The following is a 22,138-nucleotide window of genomic DNA, read 5'->3' as shown; positions in this document are numbered from 1 at the left end:
AGAAATAAAAAGCAATTGCTCCTCCTGGATGCTTTATTGGGGGCTTTCGTTGGTTTCTAAGCATGAGCGGCAGTGACACCCAGACCCTTTCCCAACATGCAAAAGGCACAGGAAAGTGAGAGCTGACCAAGGGGGCAGCGTGGCTGCAGAGACCCCATGCATACAGCATGAGGGATCCCCCCAAATAATGGGAAAGGTGGGTGTTAGAGGAGGTGAAGAGGGTCCCACCCCTGCACTTGAGCTTGGACTGACCTTCTCAGAGAAGGTCAACATGGCTTTTGCTGAAAGTCCCACCTCACAGCGTGGGAAAACTCAAGATAGGAAGTGGAGGATGGATGCTGCCTTCAGGGGTTTCTGTGGAAGAGCCAAACTGAGCACACCAGCCTCATCAGGAGGGGAGGGAGAGATGTGCTCATGGTGTTGGTCCCAGCCATGGCCAGATTTGGGGTTATCACTGCCTTGGCTCGAGCCAGTGCCATCTCAGTTTATGTCCAGGAGAAGAACGAAGCCCCTTCTGATCTTCAGGGGCCTCTGGCTCTTCAGCCCCAGCAGGAGGTACCGGTTAGAAGAGTCGAGTCTTGGTGTTGGCTTTGTCCTGTGGAAAAGTTCCCTGGCAAGAGGGAAGGGGAGGCGAGGGGTCAGGCCCTCTGAGCCCCAGCACCTCCCAGAACCTGGGCCCTGGTGGGTGGAACATCCTACGACTCACCTCAGATCCTAACCAGTCCTCACAGTTCCGTCTTGAGACCTTGAATGCAAAGGAAAGGATTCATATTTTGTTTCTGTTTCGCTTGCTGTCTCACGCTCTTTCTCTCCTCTAGTAGAGCCGTGGCCTCAAGTCATAGCATTGGCGACGTCTACTTCTAAACTATGGAAGGTTTTCACACTGATGATAGAATTACTCAGAACAGGGGGGGGGGAGTGCCATCCACTGTTCGTGGGACAGTGAGTTACTGAGAGGTCACTGGGAATCACACAGCACAGAGACACCAACAGTCGACAGCAGGCCGTGGGCCTGGCTCTAGATGTATTTTTTCTTGAGGTACCAGTAGGCAAAATAGCCCATCCCGCCCAAGGAGCCCATAAGGAAGGATGCCCCAAAGAATGATGGGGGTTTCCGTTTGACCAGCCGGAATGCATTGGGAATCACAGCAGACAGCAGAGTTGTGTGGATGTCACCGAGGACTTTCCGGAAGGCAAAGCGTCTCTGCACCCTCTCAAAGAAGGACTGCAGGTTGGGCCGGCTGCCGTCTTCCCAGTATTTCTTGGACAGTCCCAGGAACTTGAGGCGGTGTAGGGTGGCCCCCAGGAGGACATCTGCCAGGGTAAAGGCACAGCCACAGAGCCACAGCTCGCATTTCTTCCCTGCAGAGGAAGGAGAGAGAGGAGATGCCACTCACTTTTCTTTTGTCAGCCCTGAACTTCAGTCTGCCTGCCAGTGTCCCCACGGGTCATTTATACCTTTACCCACATTAACCCTGTACCATCCACCCCTGTACCACTTTTTGCCATACCCTCGTATGTATTATCTCTATTCTTATTTTCTTTAAACCAGCTGCTCCCTGCCCCCTTGGTGCTGGGGATGGAGCCCAGAGCCTCTCCTATGCTACATAAGTGTTCTGCCTCGGAGTCACATCCTTTAGCCTCTGACTTTTGCAATGCAGACGTGTGTCTTTACTTCACTCCCACATAACCAGCTGTCTCTTTGACAGGTCTGCTTGCATATCCACTCTGAGTCTAAGACCTGATCATGTCCAAAACAGATTTGGGATTTTACCCCTAACCCACCCACGCTCATCCCTGCCTCAGAAGTGGCAGCTTTGCCTTTTCTCTTGCTCAGGCCCAAAGCCTTGGCATTGCCATGAATTCTCTTTCTTTTTTTTCCTGCGGAACTGGGGATTGAACTCAGGCCCTTGTGCTTGCCAGGGAAGCGCCTATTCCACTGAGCCATCTCCCAGGCCCCATGAATTCTCTTTCTTTCTGTCTTACTTTTCCCTCATGGCTGACACAAAATATCTGGCACCCCAAGTCAAAGGGGAAAAGGTTATTTAGCCCATGGCTTATAGGGGTTTCAGTCTATAATAAGCTGGCTCCAAAGCAAAGTGGCCTTGGCAGAAGGGCCTTGCAGAGAACAGTTCATGGTGCCCACTGCGAGGGACCTTAACAGTGTTTCTCTGCCCCTTCTGTACCTAGGCTACCAGGGCTTAGGGGGATAGCAAGCCAATCAGGGGAGTGATTTAGTAATCGCACTCCTTTAATCTCAGCATTGCACCTGAATCAACCACATGTCTTAGATCCAGCCTCATCTGAAAAAGATCCACCTATGATCACACAAGGCTTTATGGGAGACATCTAAACACAAGCCATACATTCTGCCCCTGGTCCCCCAAATGCTTTTTGCTTTTATGCAGAAGGGATTTAATCTATGTGTAAGAGTTGCCAAAGTTTTATCAGTTCTAGCATTACTGAAAAGTCTTAAGTCTAAAGTCTCCTCTGAGACTTAAGGCAAACTCTTAGCTGCAAGACCCTGTACAAATGAAAATACTTTCAACATCTAATGGCACAAAATAAATATCACCATTCTAAAAGGTACCACTACGGGGGATACATAGCTGTGGGGCCAAAGCAAAGCTAAAGTCTAGCAGGGAAAACATTAAGTCCTACACTTTTGTGTGTAGCATTTGAGGTGACTTGTGGCAAGAAGTGAACTCTAAAGGACCTGGGTGACTGCCTTATGGCCCTGCTGGTGGTTGTACTCCTCCTGGTTTTTCTCTGGGGCCAGCTCTGTTCTCTCTTTGTAGTTTTCTTTCTTTTCTTTCTTTTTTTTTTTTTAAAGATATATTATGTTTTTTATTTTATTTTATTTATTTATTTGAGAGAGAGAGAGAGAGAGAGAGAGAGAGTGAGTGGTGTGTGTGTGGCCAGCTCAGCCCACCAGGGGGCGGGGCTGCCTGGCATGTGGTGCTGGGGGATTGAACCGTGGTCCCTGATGCTTTGCCAAGCTTGTTCTAAGTAGGTGCCTTAGACCACTGAGCCATCTCTCCAGCCCCTCTTTTTGTAGTTTTCATCAGATTATATGTTCCTGGTTTTTCTAAACTTTCGGGGTCTCCACTGCACCTTTGGTTTTATATTCACAGCATTATGAGCTGCCCTCTCTGGGGCACACTACTGGCCCTCCCAGGCCTTTTTCTGAAATCTAGGTGGAAGCCTTTTTGCATCCACAGCTCTTAGATTTTGCATGCACCTAAAAACAGCACGATATGGATGATGCCAATATCTGCCACCAGCTGGAGTAGTGGCCAGTCTTCCTTTCCTCTTGGCTGTTGGGGGGCGATTGCCTATGAACCAAATCTTGAGGAACAACTTCTCTAGGTTGCTGCCATTCTAGAACATGGTGTCTTGGGGCTTTCTTTTCAGCACGGGAGTTTTGACCTGCTCTATTTCCGACCTGGGCCGGTTCACCCCTCCTTAGGCAACCTGGTGGTCCCCCGCTCCCGGGAGATCACCATTTTGATGCCGAACTTAGTGTGGACACCCAATGGGCATAGCGCACTGCAGCCCAGAACTCCTGGACTCAAGCGATCCTCCCACCGCAGCCTCCCGAGTAGCTGGGACTACAGGTGCGCGCCACCACGCCCGGCATCTTTTCAAAGCAAAGTCTTTCACTTTTGTAATTTTAAGCCTGTAAAAAAGGGTGAAATCCTTTTGTTTTTTAGAATGTCCTCAGGCTACTTTTTATATTTCTATTTCTTTTCAGCGTTCGAGATTCCCTCTGCTCTATCATTGTAGTCTATAGCTTTATTGGAGTTTCTTTTCTTCAATTTTAAATTGTTCTGCTGGGCTCTTTGCTCTTGATTCTCAACGTAAGTCTGGCTAAAAGCCTCCAACTGCAGCCATGCCATGACCTTAACATTAGACTGCCTTGAAATTTTTTTTCTGCAGGACTAATTAGTCTGCCACCCGTAAGATGCAAACAAACTTTCTGCCAAGTTGTAACACATATCATCTAGAGACCAACAGCCAATGCAGTCCTTCTCAGCAGAAACTTCCTGAGCCTGGTCTTTATTGGCAGGATTTCTTATCAGCCTTTTAAGATCTGAGCCCTGACCAGAGTCTCCCATATAGTATGCCTCAGGTATTCTAGCTCTGCTTTTTTAGCTGGCATCTCCAAACCTTTCCTAACTCCTCTCCTTCCCATAAGCCAAGTTCCATAGGCTCTGCAGCCACATGGTCAGGTAATATCACAGCAACAACCCCATTTCTGGCACCAAAAATCTGTTTTAGTCACTATTCTCTCCTTGCTGAGACAAAATATCTAACACCCAAAGTTAAAGTGGTAAAGCCTTATTTAGCTCATAGTTTGTAGTGATTTCAGGCTATAATTAGCTGAATCCAAGGCAGAGCGAGTGACACATGGCAGAGAGGCATTAAAGAGGACAGGGTACAAGGGAGCAAAAGCAACAAGGAAAGGATCTCAACAGCATCTTAGTTTCCCTTTTACACTCTATCTAGGCTACCTGGGATTAGGGTGGTACCAAACCAGTCGGTGGAGTGATTTATTAATCACAGCCTTACTCCCAGGATGTGCACCATGAATCAACCACACACTCTAGATCCAGCCACCTCTAAAAAAAGCTCCACCTATGGCCATACGAGGCTTGGAACGGTGGGGGGGGGCATCTAAACACAAGCCATAACAATTTCATTCACCACAATTTACCAGAAATTCCAATCAGCTTTATCTTCAAGATACATCCAAAATGTAATGTCTCTTCCACTTTTACCATTCTAGTCAAAATAACCATTATATCCTACCTACATTATCATGAAGTCCCTTACAAGGCCTTCATGCCTTGGCCCCTGGCCCTTGGAATTATTCTCAACACATAGCCAGAGAGATCCTATTAAAACTTAAGTCAAGGGCTGAGAATGTAGTTGAGTGGTAGAGTACTTGACTAGCAAGAGCAAGGCCATGGCTTTGATCTCCAGCACCACAAAACAATAATAGTAACAAGCAACATAACATGCAACCCTCTAATTACATCCTGTCCTGGTCAGAATAGGTGCTGAAACCCTTCAAGTCCTACAGCACTCTGTGTAGGTGGTCTCCAGGCACCTTCCAGGCCTCTGATCTTCCCTGTGTTCTCCTGGCCAGTGTCACACTGGCCTCCTTGTAGGTCCTTGTGTGAGGCACATGCCACCTCAAGGCTTTTGTATTTGATGTTTTGTTTGCTTGGCAGGGCCACAATAAGTCTCATTCCTCCACTTCTTCAGGTCTTTGCTCAGATGTCATCTGAGGTGGCTTCATGGGCTACTGATTTAAGATTTAAGCTTCCAGGTCAACCAGATAGCTCAGGAGACTAAAGCACCTGCTTAGGCAGGCACAGGAACCGGGGTTCAATCCCTGGCATGTCCTGCTGGCCCCGTCCCTGCTCATTGACACAGCGAATGAAACTAGGCATGGTGGTGCACACCTGTAATTCCAGCACTTGGGAGGCTGAAAACAGGAGAATCACTATGAGTCTGATCTGTGTCGTGAGACCCTGTAGAAGTTGTACTAAATGCATTTAAAAAATACATAAATAAAATTTAAGCCCCCAACCCCAGTGGTCATGGTCCCTTCCACTGCTAGAATTTTTTTGCTTAGAACTTATCACCATAACTGCATACTTATGTATGTACATATTTTTTCCTTTAAATTTAATTTTGTATGCTTTTTTTTTTTTTTTTTTTTTTTTGTGGCCAGCTCGGCCCACCCTGGGGGCGGGACTGCTGCAGCATGTGGTGCCAGACATCAAACTGCAGCCCCTGAGTACTTTGCCTAAGTTTGCCTAAGCAGGCACTTTAGACCACCGAGCTATCTCACTGGTCCTTGTACATACTCATCTTATTTATCTGTTGTCTTCTCCTACAATGAGAGCAAGGATTTGGGTCTGTCTTGTTTGCTGCAATTTGACCTGCACCGATTCGTGGCACATAGTAGGCACTTGAAAAGAAATCTATACTGAATAACTTGAATCAACAGTATCATTTCCCATAAATAAAAGTAAGCATAACAGAAACAAAGGCTATTAGGTTTCATCTGGACTCTACTTTCCAAGACTTGTTCTTGGTTTTTTGTTTTTTTTTTTTAATATATTTTATTTATTTGGGGTCCGGGGAGATGGCTCAATAGAATAAGAGCTTGCCTGGCAAGCACAAGGGCCTGAGTTCAATCCCTGGTTCCGCAAAAAAAAAAAATAAATAATAAATCTATTTTATTTATTTGGTACGAGGTCTTGCTATGCAGCTTTGACCCATGGTGATCTTCCTGTCTCAGCCTCCCCAGTGCTGGGATTACGGGTGTGCCACCACCACACCTGGTTTTGGTGACTGGCATGGCACCCAGGGATCTGGACTGGCATGGCATGAGGTACTGGGGATTGAACCCAGGTCCTTGTGCTTGTCAGGGAGGCACTTAGACCGCTGAGCTATTTCCACAGCCCCCAAGACTTGTTCTCTAAAAAAAAACAAAAACAAAAACAAAAACAAAAAAAAAACACAACTGCATCTCACTGTGTGATCCAGGTTGGCCTTGAATTCACTATGTAGTCCAGGCTGGCCTTGAATTAATGTCAGTTTCCCTGCCTCAGTCTCCCAACTGCTGGGATTACGGGCATGTGTCACCACCCTCAGCCCATTCGGCTTTTTTTTTTTTTTTTTTTTTTAAGTACTGGGTATTCTGCTTTTAAGAAAGGAGCCAAAATGAAATTGAAGCAGTATTAAAATAAATAAAACAACCTATCACCTAATAAGAGCTCAGGGCCTGATAGATTCACCACTGTACTCTACAAGAACTTCAAGGAAAATCTAATGCTAATACTCCTCAAACTCTTTAATGAAATTGAAAGGGAAGGACTACTTCCAAGTTATTCCTGGACACTTACATTACTGTGATTCCAAAACCAGACAAAGGACCCAACTAAAAAAGAAAACAACAAGCCAGTCTCTTTAGTGCACATAAACACAAAAACACTGGCAAATAATGCAAGAATTCATCAAAAATCTCACACATAATGGCCATGTAGGCTGCATCCCACAGATGCCAGGGTGAGTCAACATATGCAAATCAATAAATGTAATACCCACATAAACAGAAGTGAGGGTAAAAATCACATGATCATCTCAATAGGTGCAGAAAAAGCTGTTGACAAAATCTAACATCAATTCATGATAAAACCCCTAAAGAAAATAAGTATAGAGGGACCTTATCTCCATCTGATAAAGGCCATTTATGATAAGCCAACTGCCAGCATCATATTAAGTGGGGAAAAATTGAAAGCTTTTCCTCTAAAATCAGAAACAAGACAAGGATGTCCATTCTCACCATGCCTGTTCGATATAATATTCAAAAGGCTAGCCACAGCAATCAGGCAATGGGGAAAAAAGGTATTTGTGTGGAAAGGGAAGAAGTCAAACTACCATTATTTGCAGATGACTTGATCCTTTACATAGAAAACCCAAAAATTCCACCAAAAGACTCCTAGAACTAATAAATTTGGCAAAGTAGCAGTACACAAAATCAGCACACAAAAGGGCTGGCCAGATAGCTCAGCAGATTAAAGAGCCTGCTTAGGCAGGTTCGATCCCAGCCTGTCCTGCTGGCCCTGTCCCCAGGGCATGCTGACAGGGCAATTGAGACTGGGCATGGTGCCGCACGCCTGTAATCCCAGTGCTTGGGAGGCTGAAAACAGGAGGATCACTACAAGTCCGATCTGTGTAGTGAGACCCTGTAAACCCTGTAGACCCTACACTAAATACATAATAATAAAAAAATCAGCACACAAAAACCAGTAGATTTCCTGTATAACAATAATGAATCTACTGGGGGCTGGGGAGATGGTTCAGTGGAATAAGCGCTTCCCTGGCAAATGCATGGACCTGAGTTCAATCCCTGGTTCCGCCAAAAAAAAAAAAAAAGAAAGATAGAAAGAAAGAAAGAAAGAAAGAAAAAAAAAAAAAAAAAAAAAAAAAAAAAAAAAAAAAAAGAAAGAAAGAATAATGAATCTACTGAGAAAGAAATTGAGAAAACAATGCCACTCATAATAGCTTCAAGAAAAATTAATTACTCAGGAATTAATTTAATCAAGGAAGTGAAAGATCTCTATAATGAAAATTATAGCACACTAAAAAGATCAAAGAAGATATCAAATTCTGAAAAGGAAGATATTGTCTACAGCCATACCACCCTGAACACACCCGATCTTGTCTGAATAGGAAGATATCCAGGAATACTAGATAGGTAGAACCAGTATTATAAAAACGGCTACACTGACAAAACTAAAAATATATATATTTAAGATAGATGTATATATGTATATCCATCTTAAACAAAACAACAAAAGCATTCCTCACAGAACTAGAAAAAAAATAATCCTAAAATTAACACGGAACCAGAAGAGACCTAGAATAACAAAAGTGATAATCTTGGGCAATAACAACAAAGAAGGTAATGTAATCTAGATTTCAAATTATATTACAAATCTACCTGATAAAAATAGCATGGTTCTGGCACAGAAATAGACATGTGGATCAGTGGAATAGAACAGAGGATATAGACACTCGGTGCTGGGCATGGTGGTGCATGCCTGTAACCCAGCACTCAGGATCCTGAGGCAAGAGGCGTGCCATGAGTTCAAGCCCAGCCTTGGATACATAGTGAGTTCAGGGCCAGCCTGAGCTATAAAATGAAGCCCTGTCTCTTAAAACCAAAAGAAGAAGAAGAGGAAGAGGAGGAGGAGGAAAAATGATAAGGAGGAAGAGGAGGAGGAGAAATAAGAAGAAAGAAAGGGGGGGAAAAAAGAAGGAAAGAAAGAAAGAATCCCAAGCACATCTGCCATCTGATCTTCAACAAGGAGACCAAAAACATACACTAAGGAAAGACAGGGCTGGTGAGATGGCTCAGTGGTCTAAAGCACCTACTTGGAACAAGCTTGGCAAAATATAGGGACCGCGGTTCAATCCCCCAGCACCACATGCCAGCCAGCCCGCCCCCTGGTGGGCTGAGCTGGCCACACACACACACACACACACACACACACACACAAATAAAATTAAAAAAAAAATAATTTAAAAAAAAAAGAAAGACAGTCTCCTTGACAAATGACGCTGGAAAACCCGGTTATCCACATACAGAAGATTGAATCTTGCCCTGTATCTTTCACTATGCCCCAAAATAAAATCCAAATGAATCACAGGCCTATGTGTTAAAATGAAAACACTCTGCTGGAAGATAAGGTAGGTAAAACTGTTGGAGACGCAGGCACAGGTAAGGACTTTCTGAACAGAACTCCAATTGCACATGAAATAACATCAAGAATCAACAAACTGCACTGTGTAGAATTAAGAAGTTTTTGCTCAGCAAAGGAAACAACCAACAGAGAAAGTGCAATGTGGCTGTTCCTCTTCTAGTTATCTTCCTAAAAGAATTAAGGATTATATTACTGTGATGCATACATGCCCATGCCTATAGCAACACAACTCATAACAGCTAAGGCTTGGAAGCAGCCTACCATCAACGGATGAATGAATAAAGAAAATGTAGTACTTCTATACAGTAGAGTACTACTCTGCCATAAAAAGACAAATTTGAGAATTTGTAAGAAAATGGATGCACTAGAGACCATAATGTGAAATAAAACAGACACCAAAGCTTAACTATAACTTCTCTTACAAAGTTTTCACGCAAAAAAATTATTATTATTATTTTTTTGACACAGGGTCTTATTAGATAGTTCAGGCTGGCCTTGAACTCACTGTGTAGCCCAGACTGGCTTTGAACTTGCTGCCGCCCTCCTGTCACCACCTCCCTAAGTGCTACAATTATAGGGATGCACCGCTATGCCTGGCTGCAAATTATAAATAATTTAAGTCCAAAGGAAAAGTCAGACAATAGGAAACATGGAGATAGATTTTTATACATGGAAAGGGGACCTAGAGGTAGAAGGAGGAGGAAGGGGAGGGAAAGGAGAAAAAAGAGAATTAAGACATGTTCTGTATATATCCTAGCCTTCCCTAGAATGAACATAATCATTATGTACAAGGATGTGTACTAATAAAATGAAAATTCAATACAAGAGGCCAGTATTAACACTTAGTATAAGGGGGGTTAAGAAGTATGGTGTCTCTGAACCTGAGTTAAGAAGGTGTTCTTAGAGAGTGTCTGGCCATGTTCCGATACCATGTAAAGGTCAAATCAGACCAGGCCTGAGACACTGGCAATTGCATTTAATGACTTGTGACCTTGACAAGAGCCACTGGAATAGAATGCTGATGATGAAAGCTTGGTTGGAAGTTCAAGAACAAAAGGGAGGAGAGAAGTTGCAGATGGTGAGCAAAGATAAGTTTTCCAAGTTTTGCTGGAATGGGAAGGATAGGCCAACAGTGTGAGCTAGGTCAAGAAAGGCTCTATAAGTTGGGTTGAATAAAGAAGAATGTGGATGGAAATGATCCATCATAGAAGGGGAAATGGTGCTGTAGGATGGAGTAGCAGGAATCCCTCGTGTGTCCTTGAGTGGAAGAGCACGGATGGGATCCAATGCACTAGCGAAGGGTCCGGTCTTCACCAGTTCAAGGACAGTTCACCCTTGGTACAAGGCAGTGCACACTGCTGTGTGTCATTCAACTTAAGTTGCCACTAGTTGTAAGATGCCCACCCAAAAACAAGAGAGATAAATACACTATGCATTGTAAGAAACATTCCAAATTCAGGGATAGCAAGGTGTGATTTAACAAAGATGCATTTTGGGATTGTAAGATACCATGTGTGTAGACACTACGACCAATGGTAGGTAGTTATGAAGACCTCTTCCTGATGCTTTGATTTTCTCAGTGACACACAAAGAAAGAGATCAGTTGTGAGGGGATTGGGGGAAGTGTTGGGGGTGGAGGACAAAGGAGTGACCTGGAAAGTGCCTGGGAGAGTCAGCATGATGGTTACCTGAGGCTAGTTTCACACGTTCCAAGTGAGTCCTCCTAGCCATACTCAGGGCCGTCTTATGGTCAGAGGTATGGGTGTTGAGTGGACAGTGTGTTGGGTTGAACCAGACCTGAGGTTTGGCAACATAAGCATAATGATGCAGGACAAAGGGGGAGAGGTACTACAGGCAGGGAGGTGCTCCTGGTGATGATCAAAGGACTCTTTGAGGTACTGGGGAGGTGAGCTCCATGAAGAGGGGGCAGTGGAAGGGGCAGAACCAAGGCCTGGCCTCCCTCAGCTACAGACTACATGGTGTCAGCAAGTGAGCAAGTGTACACGGGCTCGAGAATGGGACCACGCTCGAGCCCTGGAGCCCTGCACAGTTTAAAGACTGGGCAGCAAGGAAAAATCAGACAGTCAGGAGAGAAAGGACAACCAATGGGTGGCAGACGCCCCAGAGTATGGTATAGTTCTTGTAAGCCCCAACAATCTAGGTAGGTGTGATTATTAGTCCCATTCTACAAGTAAGGAAATCAAGGCACAAATAGGTTAAGTACCTTGGCCAAACCCATGCAGCTGGTAGTGGCAGAGCAGAGCCTAGAGTGAAATCCAAGCCATCTGGTCCAGAGGCTGTGCTCCTAACCATTGTCTTACGGTACTCTTTTCCACGTACAAATGAGCATGGACATAGCATGTATCCCCATATCCCCATGCCCTTCCAGAAGGTACATACTTTCCTTGGGTGTCTGTGTGACTATCCATGAGTCTGTCCTACATGGTCTGTAGGTTTATCTCAGATCTCCAACACAGGTCTATGCACCAACTGTTCGTATGCATGTGGGTATTTACACATGTGGGTGTGATGTCCACCTGGTGTGGTTCACCACCTGTGTCAGTGCAGCACATGCCTCTGACTATTCTCCAGCAAATATGGAGAATAGATGTGTGCAAGGAGTACCTGTGTGTACACAGGTGACACTCCGTGAGACCACCTATGTGTGCAAGCCTGGGTGTCAGGCTGGTGTGGCTCCAGAGGCCTGATCTCCTGGCCTTACCCCTCCTCTCGCCCAGCTGCACACCCCTTTTGCAAAGCTCCAGGCCCAGATGAAGCATACTCAGCACTTCTCTGCCAGCTGAGCCTGAAGCAGACTCTCAACATGGAGCTGTCCGTACATTGCCAAGTTCAGGACGGCAAAGCCTGGGAGGGCCCTCGGCACTGCCAGGGTCCTGTTTCATTTTTTGAGTAGGCCCACTTCCCCACTCCTGCAGATACCTGGATGTCTTTTTATATTTTCCTCTTACACCGCTCAAACCCTCTCCCAGATCCCTCTCAGCTGATGACATCGCCTCATGCTTCATTCAGAAAATAGCCATCAGACAAGGATCCTTCAGTCTGTACCACAAAACCTGCAAGGTCCAGGCACATGCCTCTGCCTTCCCTCACCCCACTGATGATGTGGGCCTACCCCAAGGCCAGTCTCCCTGTAGTCCTCTGTGCCTGTCCAAAGCCTCAGGCCTCTGCGCACCCCTCTAGGCCCCGTCCCCTTCTCTGCAGTCTCTGCCCCAGGAGGCTGACCTGGTGGCTCTTTAATCTGGGCTCTCCCAGGTTACTTGCTGTAGCCCATGGGACTTGAGTAACAGCGACTGCAGCAGAGGTTGGCAGAGGGTTTGGTTTCTGATCTTTGTGCTCTAGCCACTCTCAGTCACCTTGCACCCACCACTGTCTGAAGGAGCCTGGCTTGGGTGCTGCATAGGCAGCCCCATTGCTTCTATGGGCTGGGCTGCACCAGCCAACCCTAGATGGGCCAGCAAGGCCGCTTTATGCTGCTGCTTGAAACTAGGAGTTGAGCAAGTCACTCCAAGGGGCAGACAAGCCTCCCAGACAAGACAAGCCCACAGTGTACTGCCAAGCCACAAATCATGAACCAAAAATGATTCTTTTAAATCACTCAGACTTGGAATGGTCTATTGTACTGCAAAGCTAACAGACATAATCCCCTTCTCCAAGCCTCCAAGGGCCTCGTACTGCCCCCAGTAGAAACATAGTCCTTACAGTACAGGCTCAGCCTGTGATTTCACCTGGGCCTCACTCACTGTCTCTGCTCTCACTCCCAGCCTTCCCTTCAGCATGCACTGCCCAGCAGCTGAGAGACCCTCGATCTCTTCCACCTCCACACATCCTTTCAGTTGGGGTAGTAGCTCACTGCCTAGGCTCCTCCTCATCCTTCCAGTCTCACTTGGAATGTCACCTTGTCAGAGAAGCATTATGTAATTGTTGTGCCCATGTCTGTCTGTCTGTCTGTCTGTCTGTCTGTCTGTCTGACTCTCTCTCTCTTTCAGTGTAGTGGGGACAGGGTGCTACTTCATACTAGGCAAGCGCTCCATCTGTGAGCTGCATTCCTGACTCCTGCCTATTTTACTCTTTTTTTTTTAAAATTTTATTTATGCATGTGTGTGTGTGGGGGGGGGCAGCTCAGCCCATTAGGGGGCGGGGCTGGCTGGCATGTGGTGCTGGGGGATTGAACCGCGGTCCCTGTGCTTTGCTAAGCTTTTTCCAAATAGGTGCTTTAGACCACTGAGCCATCTCACCAGACCCCCTATTTTACTCTTGACCTTTTTTTTTTTTAAAGAGTAAAACACAAACAAAATTTCAAAACAAAATAATATGAGGGGGCTGGAGAGATAGCTCAGTGGAATAAGTCCTGAGTTTGATCCCTGGTACAATAAAAAAAAAAAAATAATAATAATAGGAGGGCAACAGTGGTTAATACATTGTGTATTGTTATCTCTAAATCAGTCCTCAGAGTTTCGATCTTAACACTCAGTGTCACTGTTTGTAATTTTGCGTTTACTAATGGGATCATTTGATTAATGTCTTTTTCTTCCCCAAGACCACAAATTCCTCAAGAAGAACAGTATTGGGACCAGGGAGATGGCTCAGTAGAATAAGCACTTGCCTGGCAAGCTCAAGAGCCTGAGTTCAATCCCCGGTTCCACAAAAAAAAAAACAAACAAAAAACAAAAAACCAGTATCCTATTTTTGCTCACAATTTTACTCCTAGGACTTGTCACATAGATGTTCCACAAGTACTTGAATAAGAATGAAAAATACCAAAAGTTTTTTTAAAAAGCTTTCTATTTCCAGAACATTTTGTCTGGAGTCAGGCATTATGCAAAGCTCCCAGTGCTCATGGTCTTCGTAGGTCCTCACACCCCTGCTGTGAATTAGTCTGTTATTATTCCCATTTTGCAGATGACCTCAGAGGGGTGAAGTAAATTCTACAAGGCCACAGAGCTAGGAGGTGGCTGAGTAGAATATGCATGAATAGCATCTGCCCCATGCTTGGAGCCTTAACTGTGACATCACAAGAGTTCCTCAACTTGGGTTGGGGAGATAGCTCAGTAGAATAAGTACTTGTCTGGCAAGCGCAGGGTCCAGAGTTCAATCCCTGGTACTGCAAAAAAAAAAAAGAGTTCCTCAACCTTTTCTGGCCCACAAAAAAGGGGCCATATGGGCCCAGTCAGTCAGAGCTTTGAGGCCCACAGCCTCTTCCTTGGGCTCTGATGCCTTCTCACTTCCCAAGGACACAAGGACCAACCACATTTCTGCCTCATGACAGCTCCAGTCATCACACCATGGGGCAGTGCAATGCTGCCTCATCTCAGAAGACCTCAGGACCAACACAAAGGGGATCAGGGCCCATGTCGGAACCCTTTGGGAATGCAAGTCCCAAGCTCTCCTCTGGACCATCGACTCTGGCCCTGTCTAGTCAGACCCGGTGTCTCCCATGATTGCAGCAGCAACTAACGTGTGCAGACAGTGCCCCTTGCATGCCAGACAACAAGCTGTGCCTACTCAAGAAATGTAGAAGGACCAGCATTTCCTTGCTGATCCTCACCACAGCCCCAGAAGGCAGGCACTCATATTCTCAGCCCTCTAAGGACAGAAGAGGTACAGAAAGTGTCTAAGATCATGGACTCTGTGAGCTAGAATCTGAATCCAGCTCCACCACTTCTCCCTGTGTGACTCTGGGAAAGCTACTGGACCTCTCTGAGTCTCATCCTCATCAGTTAAGTGGGACCACTAATAGTATCTAACTCCTAGCACTGTAGGGAGTTGAAACATATGAAACTCAGAACCGTGCCTGACACACAGTAAGTGCTGTTAAATATACAAGTTGTGTCGGGCACGATGGTGTACACTTGTAATCCTGGCTGCTTGGGAGGCTGAGATGAGAAAATTGCCAGTTCAAGGCCAGCCCGGCAAACTTATCAAGACTCCATCACAAAAACAAACCAATAAAAGCAATAAAGTTGCCAAAATTTTTTATACAAATGTAGATGGAGCTAAATTTAGTCCCCTTTCAAATTCATATGTTGAAGTCCTAACTCAGTATCAGAGAATTTGGCAGTATTTGGAGATGTAGCCTTTAAAGAGATGATTAAGTCAAATTGAGGACGCTAAGGGCTGAGGATATAGTTCGGTGGCACAAGCACCTGCCTGGCAAGTGCAAAGTGCTGAGTTCAATTCTTGGTACAAAACAATGAAGATGCCAGTGTGGCTTCTGACTCAGTCTGACTGAGTACTCCTAAGAAGACACAGGACACCCAGAGACACCAGGACATGTGAGGACACAGTGACAAAATGCCATTGACAAGTCAGGGAGAGGCCTCTGATGAAACTAGCCCTGCTGACACCTAGAACTTGGGCTTCCAGCCTCCAGGACTGTAATGCAGTAGGATTCTGCTGTTTAAGCCACCCTGTCTGTGGGGTTTTGTTTTGTCAGCCCTGACAAACTTATACATAAGGAAATGGTGTAATTCTCAAGTTCAAGATGACCAACCAGAGAAGGACAGAGCTGAGATTCTGTTTGCCAAGCCCAGCCTTGGCCTCCCACACTTTTGTTCCTTGAGAGCTCTTCTTAATGGTACCCTCTGATAGAAACAAGAAGATTCCTCGAGATACTCAGCCATACCATGCTTTTTCCAGAAAGGCTTAATGATTCTGAAATAGCTGGGATCACAGGCATGCGTCTGATCTAGACCCATGTTTTCAGACATGTTCTGCAGCTCCCGTGCATGTGGGCACCTGTGCAGGAAGCATGCTGCACATGCTCCAAACATTTCCTATGTTGGGATCAAAATGGGGCTTTGAACACAGAGCAAGCTTGAAATGTTCTGAATGAGATGGGAATATGGGCTGATGCAAAGATGCTGGCCACAGGCCAGTGGAGCTGAATGGAATGGAACAAGAACTCGAGCTGAAGGGGTGACAGCAGTCAAGGTGTGGGGCAGATGGGGGGCTGCTATGTCTGATCAGGGACCTGCTGCTCAAGAGCAGGAAGGGCCAATGCTGAAGATTCTGGATGAGATTTGATATCTGGCTGCTGCAGGAGGCATAATGCATTCTTGCATGGGGCAAGGTGAGGTGATGTGGTGGGTAAGTGGTCACAACCTCCGCTGCTATATTCTTGTCCCCAGCCTTTATTAAGTTCTTGCTACATACTAAGCCCTGGGATTTAAGCATGCTGCGTGTACGTCATACAGTGCCTCCACAGCTCTGAGAAGTGTCCTATTATTATCCTCACTTTATATATAGGAAAGGAAAGTCCAGAAAGGTGATAGGTCTGAACTCTCTGGAGGGAAAAGAGGCTAGGCCTGCACAGACAGGATAGAGTAGGCAAGGGCTACAGCCCCACCCACCCCAGGCTGGCACCCACCCTCATTCTCGAGTTTCCTTTTCTCCAGTTCAGCCTCGATCTGGTCCAGCACCATGGCCAGCTCCCCAAGGATCTTCTTCAGGTAGCTCACATCGTCGTGCTCCAAGATCTTGGCCTGTGGCAGGAAAGGCAGGGGTCAAAAACTGAATTGGCCTCACTGAAGTCAGGCTATCCAGGGAAGGGAACCTTACCCTAGCTCCTTTCTGCAAACTTAGGCTCCACATGAAAAGCGCTTTCTCTGGTGCGTACACCAGTCTGATGAGCTTGGTCATTCTGCTCAGAGCTCGGCCATGGGGCTGGCACACTCGCACCTCCAGTTGCTAGTAGCACCCCTGCCAGGAGCTCATGGTTGCGCTTCTCTAGAGAGTTGTTCTAAGCCAATGCGGAGCTGCCTCGATCAGAAACGTGGGGGAGGTAACTCCCTACCCGACAGGCAGTTTGCAGCCAATACCAGCCAATACCAGGGTATTAGTGGCTGAGTACTGGCCACAGGGTGGATGAACTGTGTGATCCTTTTATGCTCCAGAGCTTCCCATGAGGTTACAAAGAGTGGCTGTTCCCTCTTCTCTATCCCTCTGGTCCTTACTGGGCTACTCGATATCTCCTTATCCTGGTACCTGTGTCTAATGCTCACTTACAGAGACACAGCCTAAGACATAAGGGCTCAAAGTGACAGTGGCTTGCCCAAGGTCAGAGCGACAGCAAATGACAGAGGAGAAAAAGCAAGCCTGTGGTTTTCCACCTCAAACCTTTAGCTGATTCTCAATGTCACCAGCTTCCTTCCATCTTTCCTTTCTGTGGAGAGGAAGGTGAGAAAGAGGTCCAGCAGGTGGGGACACTCACCATGAGCTTCTTTTGTTTAGAAAGGTAGGGCTCAGACAGCTGTGGCTCCTCTTCATGGTCCAGTTTCATGAGGTCTGTGGTGGCATTGGCTAAGTGTCCTGGGCAAAGAATAGAAAAGGTTCCATCTCTGATACCTGGTGCTTCCGTATCCCCTCCCCCACATGGCTGGGAGTCAGTCCATCCAAACACGGGTCAAGGAAGGGACAGTACCCACAGCCAGCGTACAATGAGTCCTGTGGGCTGTAACACAGGATGGAAGAGAGGCTGCCTGCTGAAGCTCAGGCTAGAGGGAGGCATAGATGCATTCCAGAGTTTCTGTGATGCTGTGTGACCCTTGGTGATGAACACAAAGCTGTGGGACCAGACAGTTGCTGCCTGGGGTGCAAGGGGGCCAATAAAGCTCAGTGCAGAGGAGCCTCTGCCCTTGCGGATGCATGGAGATGCCAGAAATAGAACTATAAGCCAGGATTGCATCCTCTTCCCAGCTCCCCTCCCCCCACAAGGCCAAGCCGGGCTCAGATATGTTCTCAGCTCCAGGGGGCCTCAGCTCAGCCCCAGATGCCCAACACCCTCCTCAGCCCTTCTCCGATCTCTTCTTACCTTGCCTTCTCACCCAACCCTCTGATTCTCACTTAGTGTAGACCCCCAGTCACCTCTGTCCTCTCAGCTCCGTGGCAACACCTTCCTCATACACATCCCAGGCCTGCTGTTCCCTGCCCTCAGGTAGTGTCCCTTCATGGGGCCTGCAGGGTCTGTTTATTTCCCCTCTTCACCTTCTCACCCTTCACCTCCTCCATGAAACCTCCCTGATCCGAAGAGGATCAGACCTCCTGTTCCGTTGTCCCCAGCGTACTTCACAGACTTCTGCAGAAGAACGCACACACACACTAGCTATGCTACCTTGGCACAATTTCATTCACCCATGGTCTACAGAACAGTCGCCCTGCCCTTGTGCAGTGCATGGCCTGTACTCGCCTGCTGAAGAGGGAAACTGATATTAATGTAGTTGTCTCTGAATGTGTTTCTCCCTCTGGTGTGTGAGCTTCTGCAGAGAAGGGCTACAGCAGATTCTTCTGGGTCCCCTTTAAAGGCCAACCCAGTCCTGGCACCAAGTAGGAGTGCAGTGAGTATGGAGGGAAAGAATGGAAGGAGGGAGGGAGGGAGATGCTGTGGTCCTTTAGTTCCTGCCCTCTGGGGTCCACCACCCACCAGCCCATCTCCAGCCCGATGCATTTCCCAGTAAACAGCTCCGCCTTTCCCAGCTCTGGGGCTATATTAAGTCTCATTGATGTTTTATGAATGTGAAGGTCAAGTATGTCTTCCCTTTTGCCTGTCCCCAGGGGCTGCCCACATGGCTCTCTGTAGACTTCAGAAGGGTAGTCCAGGCCAAGAGAAGACCTTGGACCAACTGGGGGGTTGGACTGAGGGGCTTCTGCCTCCTCTGTTCCCTGTGAAGTCTCCCTTCCCATCTGGGCTGGAATCTGAGATTCTCCCTCAAAGGAAGGAGTGTGCTTTTGACCCTTCTACCTTCTGAGTCCCTTCAGATGGCTCAGGATGGGTCAAGGGAAGCACCTTATCCCAAAAGCCCTTGAGACTACTCCCCCAAGGCCAGGCCACCATTGCTGCCCATCTAGGTCACAACTGGGGCATCTGCCTCCCCCGAGAGGAGTTATCTTCCTAAGACACAGAGCTGCCCCTGCCATTGCCCGGCATACTTTCTCCACTGTGGTCTGCATGAAATGCCTCTTCTGCCAGACCTGCTTACCTGTGTCATACAGGAGCCCTGCCACACCCTTGAGCTACACTGCCACCATGGTCATGTCCTTCAGCTCCTGCCCACCATGCCTGTCCCAGCCCAGAACATGGCATGGTTCCCCCTCATCCTTGGATGTCACCATGACCCCAGGGGCTGGGATGGACATCTTCAGTGCTTCCCACCCTCCATGTTGCCCTCATCACACTGGTTGGACTAGATGAGAAAAACATTTTTGGTTTCTTGGGACAAAATCTTGCTACATAGTTCAGGCTGGCCTTGAACTCACTATGTAGCCAAGGCTAGCCTTACACTTGGAATCCTCTTGCCTCAGCCTACTTAGAGATGGGATTACTTTGGTTTTTGTTTGTTTGTTTTGTATTTTAGGGAAGGGTATACAAGGTGTTTAGTGTCTCACTACCAGATTGGACTCATAGTGATTCTCCTGTTTGTTTGGGTTTTTTTCTGGGGGTGGGGGTCGTGGAACCAGGTATTCAACTCAGGTCCTTGTGCTTGCCAGGCAAGCACTTATTCTATTGAGCCATCTCCCCAGCCCCAGTTCTCCTGTTTACAGCCTCCCAAGAGCTGGGATTACAGGCACATACCAACCATGCCCAGTCTCAATCTCAGTGCACCCCAGGGGAGGGGGCAGCACAGCAGGCCCGGGGATCGAACCCCAAGCCCCCAAGCAGGTGCTTTAATCCGCTGAGCTATTTGGCTGGCCCCAAGATGGGATTACTTTGAGAGGTCCCCAGATCCTCCAGACAACAAAAACTTCTGGAGAGCTGAAAGCAATAGCCTCTGTAGGGTGACAGGACAAGCATAGGGTCTCAGGGTGGGGGATGAGAGACTGCCGGAGAGGGAGAGGCAAGTTCGGTAAGCAACAGGATGAGCAAGATGGATAGGGAATGGAAGAGAGAAAAACAGAGACCCCGGGCACAAAGCGAGGGGTAGAATAAAGACCAGGGAGAGGGAGAGAGAGAGAACAAGGAGGCGGCCCTGGCATGGGAGGGCAGGGTGCAGAGAGGAGACTCAGTCCACAGAGCGAGGCTCTGCCCGCCCCGGCACTCACTGCGGATCTCGGCCGTGGCGTACTTGGGGATCATGGAGTCAGTGGTGAGCTCAGGGTGCAGGATGCAGCCATGTGTGTAGGCATCCATGGGCAGCGCGTCCAGCAGCTCCCGGTACTGCAGCACCCGCGCGTGCTGTGGGCTGCCTGCCTCGGGCATCAGGGCCACCACGTGCTCTGCAGAGCAGCACCAGGGCTAGCACCGGACCCCAAAGCACCCTTCCCAGAGGCCCCAGACCCACCCACTTCCCAGGACTCAGCCACTGCTGAGTGAGGCCCCGGGGGCACCCAGGATGCCTCTCCTCACTGTGCTATGCCCACCTATCCTCCAGGGCTGGCTTCTCTCATCTCTGTCAAAGACCAAGTAGGGTCTGTGACCAGTGTCACTTGATCTCAAGAGACTAGAAGCCTCGACTCTTTGATTTGGAATCATTGATAAATTCCTGTTATTTTTTTCCCTTTGCAGTGGTAGGGTTGGATGCAGCGCCTAGAGAGCGCTGGTGAGCTCCTTCCTTCTTTCACACTGCATCTGTCAACCAAAAGGAGAATGAGGACAACAGGCCCTGAAAGTTTTGGGTGTCAGAGTCCTGCCTGTGTCTGTGGGTTCTGAGGTGTCCGGGACCCTATCTGTGAGATCCCAGGAAGATCCTGGCTCTGACTATGCTCAAGGGTTTCAGGGGCCTGGGCTCTGCTTAAGCCCTGAACTCCCTGGGGGAGCTGGATGCTGCCTGTGGGTGTCCAGCTGTGCCTGAGAGGGCAGAGATCCTGAGGAGGGGGCTGGCGCACCAGGGTGCCAGGGAGGAGGTTTCTGGGCCAAGTCTGGCCGTGCCCCTAGCTCTGTGGTTCCTGGGGTGGGGGGGAGGGAGCAGGGAGCCCTTCGTGTGTCCCGTGGCTCTTTTTGGGGAGACTGGTCCTTGACCATGGCCCCAGTGGGTGTTCTGGGACCCTGTCTAACCTGTGCCCGAATGCTGGGAGCGCCGTACCTCCCGTGAAGGTCCGCTCCACGTAGTCGATGATCTGGTCGTAGTCGCTGATGATGTTGTCACGGTGGATGATGACGGGCACCTCCTCGCCCAGGTTGAGCCTCATGAACCAGGGCTCCTTGTGCTCGCTCTGCGGTAGGCTCACGTCCCGCTCCTCACACGCCAGCCCCTTCTCCGCGATCACCAGCCGCACCTGCAGGCGCCAGGGTCAGAGCGGGGAAGGCGGGCGGACAAAGGACCCTCTGCCAAGGGGGTGGGACGTGAGGGGAGGGAGGTCAGAGGTCACACATGGGAGGGGACATGATTGCTTTCAGCCCACTGTGGAGCACCTTGGGGGAGGGAGGGACAGGAAGAGCTCGGCCCTGCGCTGCTCCAATGGCGGTGCTGCCTGGCGGGTTCGCAGCCGGCTTTACAATGGACCCTTCCGGACGGATTCCTGACCTCCAAGGGTGGGTAGGTCCAGGAAAATTCACAGAAATTCTAATCACCATCAGAATCAATAGCTACATTTCTCATATTTACAAGCAAAGTGAAAAAGAACATGTGAGAGCCCATCGTGCCTCCGAACGCCTTCCCACCTGATTGCTGATTGGACGCTCATAATAGCCCCACCCACCGTGGGAGGGCAGAACAGGGAAGATATCCCTATTTTCCCTGAGAAAACTAAAGCCTAAAGTCGCACAGCAGTCTGGCAGCAAATTTAAAACTGCAAGCAACAGTTCCTAGTGCTGCTAGGCCTCTGAGCATGTGAACCTAAGTGGGGATCCTAAGGCCAGGCAGCCTCTCCTCCCGGTAACCGGAGTCAGATACCCAGAG

At 48.1% G+C, this 22,138-nt stretch overlaps 2 protein-coding genes across 3 annotated transcripts in view; one reads left to right on the top strand and one right to left on the bottom strand.

The window, feature by feature from the left end:
* The window catches only part of Oser1 (oxidative stress responsive serine rich 1), a 90,181-nt gene that overhangs the window by 12,434 nt on the left and 55,609 nt on the right, over positions 1–22,138 (top strand). The window lies entirely within an intron of this gene.
* Positions 996–22,138, bottom strand: part of Gdap1l1 (ganglioside induced differentiation associated protein 1 like 1) — a 62,748-nt gene continuing 41,605 nt past the window's right edge. For both annotated transcript variants that reach the window (XM_023714861.1, XM_004630923.2), the window contains 5 exons: positions 21,323–21,515; positions 20,343–20,516; positions 17,518–17,615; positions 16,675–16,789; positions 996–1,362 (listed from right to left, as the gene is read on the bottom strand). In XM_023714861.1, coding sequence (XP_023570629.1) covers positions 1,019–1,362; positions 16,675–16,789; positions 17,518–17,615; positions 20,343–20,516; positions 21,323–21,515 — 924 coding nt within the window. In that variant the 3' untranslated portion in view covers positions 996–1,018. The remainder of the gene's footprint in view (positions 1,363–16,674; positions 16,790–17,517; positions 17,616–20,342; positions 20,517–21,322; positions 21,516–22,138) is intronic.

Source organism: Octodon degus, unplaced genomic scaffold (assembly GCF_000260255.1).
Source record: "Octodon degus isolate 3935 unplaced genomic scaffold, OctDeg1.0 scaffold00037, whole genome shotgun sequence".
In the NCBI taxonomy this organism is placed as follows: Eukaryota; Metazoa; Chordata; class Mammalia; order Rodentia; family Octodontidae; genus Octodon; species Octodon degus.
The sequence above is the reverse complement of the archived record's forward strand: the minus strand, read 5'-3'. Positions and strand labels throughout refer to the sequence as shown.